At 31.0% G+C, this 14,599-nt stretch overlaps 2 protein-coding genes across 4 annotated transcripts; both read right to left on the bottom strand.

Annotated features, from left to right (window-relative positions):
- Positions 1-4,789: 4,789 nt before the first annotated feature.
- Positions 4,790-7,343, bottom strand: LOC133699908 (derlin-1-like). Its single transcript, XM_062123427.1, has 7 exons — positions 7,139-7,343; positions 6,896-7,031; positions 6,704-6,777; positions 6,522-6,615; positions 5,763-5,891; positions 5,340-5,500; positions 4,790-5,171 (listed from the first exon to the last, which is right to left on the bottom strand). Exons 1-7 carry the CDS (start codon positions 7,153-7,155, stop codon positions 4,952-4,954), a joined length of 831 nt encoding a protein of 276 aa, XP_061979411.1. The 5' UTR covers positions 7,156-7,343; the 3' UTR covers positions 4,790-4,951.
- A 163-nt stretch (positions 7,344-7,506) lies between these two features.
- On the bottom strand, positions 7,507-13,648 carry LOC133699907 (ceramide kinase). Of its 3 annotated transcripts, XM_062123426.1 has the most exons (14): positions 13,263-13,648; positions 12,859-13,023; positions 12,594-12,761; positions 12,385-12,477; positions 12,088-12,180; positions 11,746-11,971; positions 11,632-11,658; positions 11,346-11,430; positions 10,300-10,449; positions 9,704-9,805; positions 8,871-9,109; positions 8,729-8,783; positions 8,062-8,128; positions 7,507-7,987 (listed from the first exon to the last, which is right to left on the bottom strand). In XM_062123426.1, the coding sequence occupies exons 1-14, from the start codon at positions 13,449-13,451 to the stop codon at positions 7,850-7,852; spliced, it is 1,797 nt and encodes a 598-aa protein (XP_061979410.1). In that variant the 5' UTR covers positions 13,452-13,648; the 3' UTR covers positions 7,507-7,849. The 3 variants fall into 3 exon arrangements, with proteins under 3 accessions (XP_061979410.1, XP_061979408.1, XP_061979409.1); XM_062123424.1 differs by lacking the exon at positions 8,729-8,783; XM_062123425.1 differs by having other exon boundaries at positions 8,729-9,109; positions 13,263-13,647.
- Between the last annotated feature and the right edge of the window lie 951 nt (positions 13,649-14,599).

The following is a 14,599-nucleotide window of genomic DNA, read 5'->3' as shown; positions in this document are numbered from 1 at the left end:
ATTAAAATAATATGAAAATATTAAAAAAAAAATAATTTAAAATAAAAATAAATAAATAAACAATTTAATTCTTTTTCAAAAATGATTTTAAAACAACAAAACAAATGGATTCTAGATTATAAAAGGAATGTATGTTGTAATATAGAATTTTCTTTTATCATCACTTTCAAAGACCAAACCACAAGTAAGAGCTCATCAACTCGAGGTCCCTAGCTATTACACTTACTAAAAAATAGTAAGTCAAATTTAATTTAATTTAATGGGTATTTTTACACAAATGAAACAGAAAGTCAAATTTAATTTAATTTATTAAAAAAAAGTCATGAAAGAAATAAATTTGAACATCATATGATAATTTATTTTTTTAATAAACTAGGTGGGGGTTTGGATTTTTTAAGTGATGTTATTTTCATATCAATTTGAATGGAAATATCTATTAAAATGATAGAATGGACAATGGATTAATAAAATATTAGCATGAGAAAGAAAAACAGAAGAAGATTTAGGTTATGTAGTGTTCTCTAAAACATTAGAATAGATTGAAGACTAAACCTAAAATATATAATAATGTATTGAAATAATTTTTTTAATTTTAAATAATTGTTGATGTGATGATTCAAACAACCTACCACAAAACGATCATGGACCATCCATAGTTGTCATGGACCGTTTAACAATTCTTAAAAAAAATTCAATTTCACATTTCAATTTGATATTTTTATTAAATAATTGGAGGAAATTTCACTTTTGATTTGGGTGTGCAATAAAACAAACTAATTATTTAATCCTCCTAGTTTAGAAATTATATGTTTCATCCTTATAGTTTTTAATTTAGTCTTTTTATTAATTTTATGATCCCTTTCAATACATTTTATTTTTTTATATTTCTTGGAAATTAATAGAATAAAGAAAAGAGAAGTAAGTAGTTGAGGGAATTTGATTAGGAAATAAGCCTCCTGTAGAAAATAAAAAAACAGTAATTAAATTGAGGATGATCAAGTCGAGTCAAGGGATTTTTTTAATTATTTCAAATAGCACAAGAACTAAGTTTCAATTAACTCTACAAGTATCAATATAATAACATTGACCAGAAAACCCCTTGATTATTAAAAAAAACAAAATTCGTTTTCCTCTTTATTCTCAGTCATGGCCCGGTTTTTGTTTGTAATTTATTCTTTTAATTAGTTTTATATTCTTTTCCGATTTATTTTGTTTATTTTTTTAAAATAGAATAAAGAAAAAACAAGTAAGCAATTGGATAAATTTTTAATCAAGAAGAAAGGGTTTTTTTTAAAAAAACAAACTACTAAATTAAGAATAATTAATGCTAGTCAAACTAATTAATTATTAGTCTAAGTATTTGATTCTTACATGCTGTCATTTGACGTGACATGGGAATATCCACTTGAAGATCTCACTCGATTGAGAGAAAATGACCCTTTATTATTTGGAAGGTAATAAAGATTATTTTTAAAAAAACAATATTAAAATAATTTATTTTTGATATTATTACATTGAAATAATTTAAAAATAAAAAACGTATTTTTTAAAAGAAATCAAAAATTTTAAAAACTTTTGATCAACAACCTAGCCAAACACCCCCAGTAGTCTCCTCTTCTTTCTTAGTTTTGAAATTGATTTTCAATCCTTCAACAGTTACAATATTACCAATTAGTAGCCTGGTGATCTCGAAATGCAATTTCCTGACAGTTTCCTTCTGGTGCCCTTGACTTTGTTGGTACCTTTACCTAATAATACTATAGTACCCTTGATCTTTATCTTGCCTTTTGCAATTTTACTTTGTTTTAAAACTTGTACCAGTCTAAATTATAGATTTTGAACAACTGCTTTGAAATTTAATCCATCTAAGTTAAAAAAAAAAAAATTTGGTTGTTTTTGTAATCTTGGTTGACTCGGTTCCGACTTGCTCAAAACCGAATAGTTAATCCATGGACCTTTTTTTATTAAAAAAAATCAATTTATTTACTGTGTATTTTGAGAAAAAAAAGTACAAATAAATAATATATGCATAATTGTTCTATATTTACACAAGTATATTGATCCGCGCTCCTTTGCGAGTCAACAACAATTTTTTAAAAAATATTAAAAAACAAAAACAAAATATAAAGAATATTTTAAGTGTCTTGAGACGCAATAGTCTTAGATTTGGCGCCATTCTAGACCCATTAGTCTTGAATCTGACGACAATTCCAAACCTTAAATCTTGGGTCTGGCGACCATGTTATTTTTTATAAAAAAAATATATTTAAACTACTCTTAAAATATTTTAAATAGAAATTCTAATTGATTTTTATTTTATTTTTTATTTTTTATTTTTTATTAAAAAAACATTTAAACTATCCTTGAAATATCTTAAACATTAATACTAATTAATTTTTTTAATAAATATTTTTTATATTTTTTTTAAAAAAACATTTAAACTCTCATGGAAGTATTCTAAACAAAAATTTTAATTATTTTTTTTAATTATTTCTATTTTTTATTAAAAAAACATTTAAACTACCCTTAAAGTATCCTAAACAGAAATCCTAATTAATATTTTTTATAAATTGTTTTTATTTTTTATAAAAAAATTTTAAATTATCCTAAAAGTAACCTAAACAGAAATTCTATTTTTTTTATTTTTTATAAAAAAAACATTTAAACTACTCTTTAAGTATGTTAAACAGAAATTCTAATTAATTTTTTTAAAAAATAATATTTAAACTACTTTTGAAGTAACCTAAACAAAAATTCTAATTTATTTTTTTTATAAATTGTTTTATTTTTTTTTATAAAAAAAACATTTAAACTACCAATGGGTTTCATTAGATATCTTACAACTAGAATCCCTTTTTTTTCTTTTTGGAAATAATTATGGATAGAATTATGACTATATTAATAGATTTTCAATTCAAATTAACTTTGCGCTGCAATTCTCACCGATCAATTAAATCCAATCGCTAGTTGGGATTTGTAGCTATTGTAGTTATTGACCAAACAAAATGAAAAAAAAAATATTTCAGACTTTTAGATCAAACCTAGATCCTTGTTTAATGATTAAAAATGACTCTTCAATCAATATTTAATCAAAGAGGGTTTATCTATTTTGATTAAACATTGAGATGAATTCAAAATTGTTTGAATTGTATAATCATCAATTACTGACATTGGTAAACAACCTAAAGCAAGATTTTTTTTCCTTTTGGAAGATATAAGACTATTGATAGTGGAAGACCCAAAGAATTCTTACAATGTATCATTTCTGGATCCTATGAAATTCATAGGTATAGGAAGAAACCCTGTTAAAAAGAGATTTTCTTTTTCTTTCAACCATGTTTTGATTATTAACACAATATATAAGGACCACTACTACAAATAATACTACACCCTTGATCAACTATTGTTCTTTTGTCCCTTAAAAGTCATGGAGTAAGACATCATCTTCTTAATAAGTTTTTTTGATTCCATAATATACTCCTATGAAAAAACATCGACACTGAGCTACAACCCTTTTGTTTATGATATATATTTTATCATGTCAATAATTTATTGTCAAGATGAATATTACATGATCCAACTTTTCTCTTTGATCGGCATTGTTTATAAATAATATTACATTTATAATCCATCGATGTGACTGGTTCAATTTTTCTCTCTTTTTTATTCTAAATTACCTATTTAACTCAGTGGTTAGAGAATTGCTTTCATACAGTGGGACCAGGAAACGACTCTTTTTTTTCCTTTTAAAAGATACAGGAGCGAAACAATTAATCTATTGATATTGGAAGACCCAAATGATTTTTTCAATGTATCATTTATGAATCCAATGGAATTTATAGGTATGGGAAGAAGCCTTGTAAAATATAGATTTTTTTTTTGACCATCTTTCGATTGTTCAAATGATATATAAGGACTAATTAATTTTTTTATATTTTTTTTATTTTTTATAAAAAAAACAATTTTAAATTGTCTTGAAGTAAGTTAAACAGAAATTCTAATTTATTTTTTCATATAGAAAAAACATCATGAACTATAACATGACAAATTGCATTAACGTATCAAATGAATTGGATTATCCAAAACTTCTGTATTCTTCATAATCTGTTTCCAAGTACAAATCAAATGAATTTTGTTGAAACTTCTAATATGGCTTGAAAATGAATTTCACTTTCATTCTTCTCACGTAACAAAGTATTTATTATTTAGATTATGAATTTGATTAAAAAGAACGTAAAGGATGGAGGAGAAAATTCTTGAACTACCATGCATGTTCATTTAATTCACAAATTTAACCAATATAATAATAATAATAATAATAATAATAATAATAATAATAATAATAATAGGAGGAGGATCAATGAATTGTTTTACATTAAATAAAAGGTTTGAATCAACACAACTATTCATTTAAGCACAAAAAATGGATGAATGTTTGGTGAACAAAATATTTTGGAGTGACCTCCAAAAGTCATTTAGATATTGAATATGTGGATGTGAATGAATTAACTTGTAGAAAGTAACATTTCATTGTTCTTTTTTAGGAATTTGAATATATTGGCAAGATTGTTGTTAAATATGTTTTAAAATATTTTTTATTTTAAAAAATATTTAATTAATATTTTTTAAAAAACATCAGCTGCCTCTGCATTAGCCTCGGGTAACCAAGCATGAACCGGTACCATAGGCACTTCGACGGAAAAAGAGGGTAAAGAAGCAATCCATAGAAAGATCGAGGAGTCTTACAGTCTCATGTATATATGGTTCTGTATCAGTGATGGGAGAGCAATTCAAGGATTCGCAATTTGTCAATAGATAGAATCTCACTTGTCTTGGTTACAAACAGCCTGACTGGCGCCATATGCAATACCAAAAGCAACTGCAAAGAGAAACCTGGCTTCGATAATTATCAAGTAATTTGAAGGGCCAGAAAAAACAAGAAGCATACTAGCTACTGGCCACCGAGACGATAGCCTCTTCCTCGAAAAGCCACTCCGTTATTTGAATCAGGCTGCTGTGTTTGAGGGTTTTTTTGTGCTTGCCCAGCAGAGTTATTCCGGGTGCCATTGAGACGATAGCTCCTTCCACGAAAAGCAGTCCCTGCAGATGGATCACGCTGCACTGGGGCATTTACTTGTGTCCCCTCGCCCCAGAATGCTACCAGTTTGTGACTGTAAACTACATTAAGGACTTCACATTAAAAAAAAAAAAAAAATTTAACGTGATTGCCACCGATCAGTACGTACGTATATGTGATTAAACTCAAGTGGATAGAGTACAAAGTGATGAATATTCTCAAAATATTAGACGATCAAGGAAGGAAAAGCTAAGAAGGATACACCCAAATAGGGGTCTTGAAAATGAATTTTCCACCAGAGAGTGGATGAAGCACAGTAAGGAAGTAATAGAGATGTCCAGCAACCATTCCAAGAATATCAGGCATTAGTGGATTGCCAAAAATCAAATCCAATGCTAGCATTGCCCAGGGTAGATAGAATCCCTGTGTCAAACAACAAGTATTAACTAGTATAAGTTTGTGTTTAGTACTGTTCTGATAGCATTTACGGTTGCAATTAAAAAAAACAAGTTTAAGAAAAACTATAAACAGTAGATTTTTTCGATAAAAAGCAGGTTTAAACAATGAGAATCAAACGGCTTTTGAAGTCATGGTGGTCGGAACAGCTTCTTCAGCCGTACCGCACCGCAATATCAAACAACGAAGACATTAAAACAAGATTAGTGATTAATCATGGGATCGATACCTTTAGGGACACCAGACCATAAATGCTGACTTGAGCATTTGGAAACTCACGTCCCCAGATGTAGACTATCATGAAAACCAGAGAAACTCCCATAAATCCAGACCAAAGAAAGGGAACAGCAGCCATCACCTAATTAATATAAATAAAAATTAATCACGATCATATTCTTTTTTTAAAAAAAAATTGATTATTATGTTGTATATACTCTTTTTTTCTTATGAAATAATAACGTAGAAGGCAATCTGATTGAAAATTATAAGTGAACAAATTAAGGATTGTATCCTCATACTTCTTAGAAAATCATGATTCCTAAAACCAAAAAAAATAATTAAGTTATTATACTGCTAAGATCGCAAGGATTAAATTATTATAATTTGGAATAAATTACAATAATAACTCTTTTGAGGTGTTATAAAATTGCAGGAACCGCTCAAAAATTCAGTAGAAATCCTTTATCATAACCAAAATATCCATAATAAATAATTATAAAAAATAGTCAAATTGTTTTTCTTTTTTTAAAAAATAGATATAGAATATTAAAAAGAACCTCGTATCAAAACTGTCAAAAATTAAATAGTGAAATCAATATTTTTCATGTAATTGAAAAAATTCATAAACCATTTTTTTATATTCTTTCTCTGATTAATTTTTTTTAAGTTTGTAGTTTAACTATTTTCTTTAAATAGTAATTAACTAAGGGAATCTTGCATGTAAAGGAAGGTTTCTGTAGTATTAATCACAGCACATTTTCTCACATACCAGAAGTGACAGTGCCCCAAAGAAGAACATCCACACAAAATCTGCTGTTCTTTTGTCAAATGGTCCTCTCTCCAGTTGAACACCATATCTTGCTCTGTGTAAGTTAAAGAAATAGAAAGAAAATTAATTTGAAGCACGAATTAAAGGGGAAAAAAAAAACAAAAGACTCGAGACTTTCTTACATAATTATAAGCCGAAATGCAAATGGAAATGAAAATGGCCCCAGAAAGAAAAAATTAGTAATTAGCCTCCAAACCTGCAATCACAACGAAATAATATAATTAACTAAGACATTATTAATTAGCTAAGCTTCCAGGCATCGATTAGTGCATAATCAATGGACATAATCACTTAATTAAAGCACAAGATTTTACCTGAAAACGTTTGATTACATCATCATAGAAAAGTGCTATAGAACTGGCTTGGTAAAGACCAAGATAATAGGCAGCTGTGGTCATTAAGCAAGCCACCCCATATGCCTTGCTCACAGGTGGTAAGGACCGATAGTATCTACACAGAAATTAAATTAAGAAAACAAAATAAAATCTATGAACACAGGCAATCTTTAATTCAAGAGAGGGAAGAAGAAGAAGAAGAAGAAGAAGAAGAGAGATTACTCTCCAGGAGTCGACATTTTCAATGCTGTTGGAGGTGATGGAGGTGGAATTGTAAAGAGTAATGTGACATCTTCCTACGTTATGGTCTTATATTTGGCGTCTTCGATGGTGGTGGTGAGTCTTCCGAAGTGAAGGGACTTTGGAGTCTTCCCAGATGCAAAAAGTCAAGTCATCGTTGCAGTGTCCTTTGGGGTTAAGGCCATTGACATTAAAAATTTACCATGGACAAAATTCAATAGCGGTGGAACGATAAAATAATTATGTTTGCCCCTTGCTGCATGTACACAGTTTCTTCGTTCTTTCTTTTTTCTACAATTAAGCTTTTGTAAATTAATATCCTTGAAATAAATATTAGTTTAAACTTCAAATTTACGAAATACAATAAAATTTTTAATTAATTATAAGATTACCCATGTGAGACTGTGGTTATTACATGGTATTCAACCTCTACACACACCTACCTATTTTATTGCAGGTTCCTTTGACTACGTGGAGATTGCTACATCAGATTCACTGTATCCTATTGCAATCCTATAGTTTTTTTTTTTTTGACCTGCGATACAATATGGTGGGCTAAAAACCACCACCTCTGGCCTAAGTTGATGCCAGACCATTTCCAAAGCTCTGCTGTCAGGCCATCTGGTTGGGATGCACTTCAAGTCGTCCAGCAAGTCAATTATGTAGCAAGAGAGCCATCTGAATGGTGTTCTACTAAACTTCAGGGCCGGATGCAAACAAGCTAACAAGGCCTCGAAATACTTGTGCAGAAAGCTGGTGTGCTTGGAAGAGCTCGCCATCCAAATTCCAGACACTCTGCTTGCCAAAAGAAGTAAACGTAAAAGCTGGCGTCTGCAGACAGCAGAGAGCATAATTAGAAGGTTCTTCAAAACACAATGCGGGTGCAATAAAGCAAAGAATAATACCTTGTGATGCTCCACAAATTCAAAATTGAGGGGCTGTCCTCCTCTCTTTGCAAGCTGGGTAAGGTGCCTGTATGTTCCAGACTCAATAGTGGTTAATGACATAAGGATTTGAGACAAACCCATGAAGGAAAAAAAGCAAACTGAAAACTATGGTTTTGAGCAACATATTATTTTAGGGTAGAGAGAATGATTTAAAAAGCATGACTTGATACAATGAGACAGGGCCTGAACAAGAAACTTGCAGGGGGTATGTGGGCAGAACACAACAAAAGAGAAGCAAGATGATCTACAGTTACACCTTTGCTTTAGTGAAATACATTGATTGCTGAAACAAATGGCATCATGGCCTCTTTCTTCCAGAGCTTTTTTTTAACTCTAAAATGAATGAAAACAATGGAGAATTGAGGGGGTGAAGATATTTGCCAGATTTGACATGTGCATCATAGTACTCAATAATCAATGTTTTCTGTTCACATGCAAGACGATTTCCTTTTCTTCGACAGAAAGTTAATAATAGAAAAGGAAGCAAGGATGCCATGTTTGTCCTCTTTGTAATGAGCCACATGCTGAACAATATGGTACATGTAATTAAATAAAAGAAATATTTGTGCTAGAACAAGAGTCCAAATTCTGAAAAAATATTGGAGACTGAGAGGTTTTACGTTACCATAAATATAAAGCGTGAGGGCAGTCCCTAATCATTAAAAGATGCAGAAAACCATCTGAAAGATGTGCATCGGCCACCAAACCATCAGGTGCTCTTTCATTTCTGTTGGAAATTATGGCAGCACCAACACTAAGAAATTTACCTTTAGATCTCAGCCATCTAGTTTCACCCGAAGATGAATAAGGTGTTGGACAGGGACTTCTCTTGGACATATAATCTGATTTCGTGTTGCAGACACCACAGTTTGTGCGGCAAACTACTCTTTCTGATTTTTTAGGACCCTGCCTTTTTCTTAGCCCACTAAACAGTTGACCCTTCTCAACAGTTGGATTTGTTTTTTCAGATTCAGTTTCTATGTATGCTACTTCTGCCTCATATGAGCTGAACACCATAAAGATAATTTCAATCAGAAAAGGTAAACAAATTATTTACATCAAATGTATTGATATAAACATTAAAAAAATTCCAAAAGGCTGAGGTGTCCCATGTATGAAAAAAGTGGTGGAAAATGGACATAGAGTACCAAAAAAGGACATGCACATTGGCACACCATTTCAGTAATGGTTATTTTGAGTTACAAATAAACCCAACCAACCATGCATAGCTCGGATGAAATTGGGTTTAAAGCAGAAACCAGAGCAGGCAGAGAAAAGTGACTAATTGATGGAAAAAGAAGAAAAGCATCTGAGGGTCCGTGCCATGTCACATTTCAAACCCATGTATTTGCTTAAGGAAAAAAAGAACATCCCATGGAAGTAAGAGTAATTTTTTTTTTCCTAATGGAGTAATTTTCTAAAAAAATAAAACAGAAAAAGAAATTATTATGTGCGCAATCAACTTTATCAGTACAGTGATCCTTCCAACTTTAGCTGCTGTTTCTACTCAACGCAGAATAAAAAAAACACCTTATAGAACACAACAAAAAAGAAAGAAAAGAAAAGAAAAGAAAAAAGAAGAGCCAACGGAAAGAATTACCTGTGTCTCAAAAACACTTTTGTTCCAGCGTAATCATAACGTTTGGGGCCCATCCAGCGATATTTTTCACTTTCAGCAATGACATCTCCATAAAACCCATACCTGATGACAGTGGAATGATAATTTCAAGAAACTCTCCAAGCAGCATCTTAAACGAGTACAAAAATAATAGCACTGGTGTTTTTCATCTCTTTAGGCCAAACTTTTAAGAACTGACAAGAAATTCCATGGTGCGAACAGGGAAGGAATTACGTAAAGAGACAATGTAATGCAAACATACAAGATAGATGAAAATGGTTAGCTGTATTTGAATGAGGATCAATCACAATTTAACCATCAAAAACTTTTATGAGTGAAAATAGATGTGCAGTTAATGGTAGAGAGTCTCAGACATTTATTTTTGTGGTCGAAGGAAGAAAGAAAATGAATTAATTGCTGATATGATACTCTCTAGGCTATGTTTCTGCTTGATCTGGGAAGGATGGTGAACATAAAAAATGAACGCTATTTGTTACAGGCAGGCAGCATAATGTATTGCATGATGATTCATTAACACTTAACATGCTCATGTAATAGTGAGTGAAGTAGAAAACTACCCAGCAAAAGAAGCTGCATAGCGTACATAAGGTTCGATATCAGATGCCGTTGTTGTTTTCCATCTCACAACTTGAGCTATATCGAGGCACACCTTTTTTCCAAGGACAATGTTCAATGCAGATGTAATAGGATCTCGAGTTCCAGTTGTACTGCAAAGAGAAATGCAATACAAGTACAAAGGTGCATTACAATGGTAGGGAAAAAATAACTAAATATATCACTGATACCAGATATACACGTTTAACTTTTACTGACCCATCAACAGCAAACCGCAGAGCACTAATGCAGTCTGTAGGATATAAAGAGTACTAAAAGAAAGACAGGTGCTAGAGAATAGTGCATGTTATATACAAACAGGAGAAAAACAATAGACATTTCACTAATTCGTATTTAACACTTTAAGGAATGTTGAAGATTTCTGTAAGTATAAATTGGCAATCCCAAGCACATTGAACCAAGTTAATTTAAAGTTAAATCCACAAACCCTAGTCTTGGAAGTGATGCTTTCCTTCCCCCGGTCCCTCACAAAAAATAGAGCACAAACAACAGTCATCTCCATTCTTCATTCCCATTTAATGCTCTTGTTTCTGATGACTTCTCTTAGCATGATTGGTGACAGGAGCTCTCTAGAATTTATTTTATTATATTTCTGATATCAGAGTCAATTAATCTAGGGCCACGTTGTTTGCATGCGACTTTATCTAAATTTTAGCCATTATTCTACTGTAATTTCTGGTTCTTACTGTTTTCCTCTTCCCACCCTGTGTCAATCAGTCATTTGTATCAGTAACTGATTAAGCACAACTGTCCTTTTCAAGTTTGATAGTATGCTAGGACCATATTTCATGTAATGCATGTTGATCAGGCTTTCTGTAACACAACTTTGAAACTTTTTATGTTTTATTTATTTAAGTCTTTTCAACAACACTGCATATGCTAATTCTCAAAGAAGTCAATCTTAGGAGATGACAAGAACTCCATAAGCAAATGCTATCAAATAAGTTTAGAAATTTCACACCTTAAGGGAAACAAGACAAGGAATTACCACATCACAATAGCATCGGTTGAGCCAGCAGGAATGATTCCAAATCTAAACTCTTCACCTGGAAGGGGAAACTCAAAATCTTGACCTGTAAGTTGCAACAGTAGCACAAGAACTGTTGTTAGATATCAGGTATCACTACATGTATGTGTACACATGAACACTGATCCAAGCAAGTGCTTATATCAGCTCCTTATTCTGGTAGCTATTCAAATAAGAGAAACAATTATAACATGCTCTATTTTTATCAATTTAAATACCCAAGTCTATAAGATTAGAGCTCACTAACCTATGTTGCAAGTACCATCTTCTGTTCCTGTAATTCAGAAGATCCAGTAATACATAAGATAAACAGATATTACAACTCGAAATTTACTTGCATGAATGTATGGTAAACACATACTGAAATTGGCTTGTCTCGTTCCATTATAAACTGAATTTGATAAAAGGGGAGAATGGTCTTCATTTTGACAAGTAGTTTCAGTAACTCTCTCATTTGGATTGCGAAACAAACCATTGCCACTACTCTGATCAGAATGAACAATATCTGAAGGGGATGGTGGCCGAGGAGCTTTATGTCTAGATAAAAGAAACCCATTGAGGATTTCATTGAAGAAACCATCACCACCCTGGGACCAAAGTGATCAGTAACAATCAATAACTAGGAAATAACTTGCTACTTAGCACTACCAAAAAAAAAAAAAAAACACAAGTATAAATGAATTTGAGGGATCTTGATGCTTACAACAGCTATAACACCATTATATGATTTAAGTTCGTTGTTTGCAGCAGATGCCATCTCATCAAATGCATGTCCTGCCCTCTCTGTCACAATCACCTGATCAAGACATTGAACAGATAGTTAACTCAGGGCATACCAATTTGCAAAGTGATTAGATAGCCGACTTCAGATTGTTGCAACACTAACTTGCATCATGGAAAAAAAATTATATCCAGCAAATATTAACTGATATTACATACACATGATTCAACATATCACCTTCGGCTTAGTCACGGGATGATTAAATATGTTTAGCATTACCTTTGTTTTTACTTTAGCACGTGAGAATATGGGAGCCACCATTTCCCAGGTTCTACGTCCACTGGCTTTGCCACTCATTGGATTAATGAAAACCTAGTCAATAAGAAACAAATTCTGGAAACATTTTTACAACTAGTTTATACCTTCAGCCATTAAAAATATATCCAAAAGCACAGAAGACATAATAATGAACCTATAGCAGCACAAACCAGAAGTTTCTTTGGTCTCCCCATTTCTAAGTTCAGAGAAGCGTTAATTCGATCAACCCATGTCTGACATGTCTGCAAATCCTTGTGACCAAAACTGTACACGGCAAGGACCCAAAGACAAGGCTGGCCTCGAGACTTTTGGAAGCTGTGCACTGTAAAGCGATACATCTGTAACATCATTTAACAAGCAAAGCACATCACCTATATAAGTACTATATTATTAACAAAAAAACATCACACAAGTTAAGGAGAAACCAAAACAAACCTCAGATTCATGAGAGGCACGACCCTGAAAACACTGTTCAGCTTTGGATTGACGTGAAACATTAATTAAACCATAGTTTATGAACTCCACACCATACACATCAGAAAATCTGATCTCATTTACAAATTTTTGAATAGGTTTAATTCCAGAAGTTATTGATCCGTCCTGTTCAATCAAATGTGAAAATAAAAAAACCAACACAAGTTAGGAAGTTCAATTCTTTGATCATAAAAATCCATTATAACAAATCAAGCCATCATTGAAAAACCAAGTTAGCACAAAAAGATTCAATCTTTCTCAGCTAACACATCTTACATCAACCAAGACTACATTTTACAATCACAAAAAGATTAGAAAAAACCACATTAAACTGTCAAATCCACTTCAAGTGTAGGTTTACTTACATTATACGAGGAACCAAGAAATTCCAAAGACAGCCCATCAGAATTGAGAGTGAGAACTACATCCCCAACATTTTCTAACAAAAGGGTCGACTTCAAAACCGATGACGATGCTGATGATGTTGCTTCTCCGACATTACCTGACTCCACAACTTTCGGGTCTGATTTATAATCTTCTCTGTTCATCTCCATTAAAACAGACTTGAATATGGAAAAGGAAAAGGAAATTTAGAAATAAATTTTTACAGATTCTCAATCAACTTTACTATCCCAGATTTTTTTCTGATTTATCAATTACGAATTTAAGAATCAAAAGTCAGGAACGTTTACTAGGTTGGATTTTCAAAGTTGGCATTTTTTACTATTCTTATTCATGATCCATACACGACTTGGGCTCTAATGGTACCCTCACATCACATTAAATGCATGTTCGGTAATACAAGGAATTGTGTTTTTAAAAAAATATTTTTTAGTTTAAGGTATATTAAAAATCATTTTTTATAGTTTTTTATTTGTATAAAAATATTAATTTAATATATTTTAAAATAAAAGGTAATTTAAAAAACATGTTAAGCCACCAAAACAAAGTTATTTTTATCTTAGTAAAATAAAAATATTCTCAAACTAGATTTCAGGAGAGTAAAATCCTTTATAAATGATTTTAAAAACATGCTACTTATTTCCTTCAATGAATTAAAGGAATTTGATAAATTCTTCAAGTGTTATTCTAAAAAAGGTTGAGCTTTTATCTTCAAAGAATTGTTGATTAGATTGATATTTTAGTGATGTAGTGTTGTTGATTCATGGATCAAATTACATTAAGACAAAAAGTATTCGGTTTGAAATTTATAGCCATTTGAATTTTAGAACAAGATGAAAGAAGTATTTTTTTCTACTAATTTTATCTGATTTTTTTTTCCATCATAATATCTGAACCAGTTTACAAATACCTTAATTAATCTTGAAAAATTATAAAATGAAATCTTATATGATTATTATCATGCTTGACCAATGATCATGATACAATGTGTTTTTTCTATCTCTCTTTCTGTATACACACACACATCAACTACATGATACAATTTTATATTATTTTTATTTTTTATAAAAACATTATATATATAGGTTTTTTCAATATATTTTTATAGTTTAAAAAATTATAACAAGTCAAAACATTTATGCATCCATATAATCAAATAAACTAAGAATTATGTGCACTAATAAATAAATAAATAAATCATTAATGACACCTAAAAATAAAACTTGAAAAACCAAGAAGTAAATATAAATCAAGATATTTAATTTTAAAAAAATAAAACATTAAATTGATTGAATAAAAA

Source organism: Populus nigra, chromosome 7 (genome assembly GCF_951802175.1).
Source record: "Populus nigra chromosome 7, ddPopNigr1.1, whole genome shotgun sequence".
In the NCBI taxonomy this organism is placed as follows: domain Eukaryota; kingdom Viridiplantae; phylum Streptophyta; class Magnoliopsida; order Malpighiales; family Salicaceae; genus Populus; species Populus nigra.
This window is presented reverse-complemented; position numbering and strand designations above follow the sequence as displayed.

Bases quoted from the DNA above. Each gene is read 5' to 3' on its own strand.
- LOC133699908 (XM_062123427.1), bottom strand. The intron at 5,892-6,521 runs GTATGTGAGAAA...TATATTAATTAG, and splicing joins TTGGGGCACTGTCACTTCTG to GTGATGGCTGCTGTTCCCTT. The intron at 5,501-5,762 runs GTATCGATCCCA...TGTTTGACACAG, and splicing joins ATGGTCTGGTGTCCCTAAAG to GGATTCTATCTACCCTGGGC.
- LOC133699907 (XM_062123424.1), bottom strand. From the start codon at position 13,451: ATGGAGATGAACAGAGAAGATTATAAATCAGACCCGAAAGTTGTGGAG. The intron at 13,024-13,262 runs GTAAGTAAACCT...TTGATTGAACAG, and splicing joins TTCTTGGTTCCTCGTATAAT to GACGGATCAATAACTTCTGG. The intron at 7,988-8,061 runs GTATTATTCTTT...TGCTGTCTGCAG, and splicing joins AATTTGTGGAGCATCACAAG to ACGCCAGCTTTTACGTTTAC.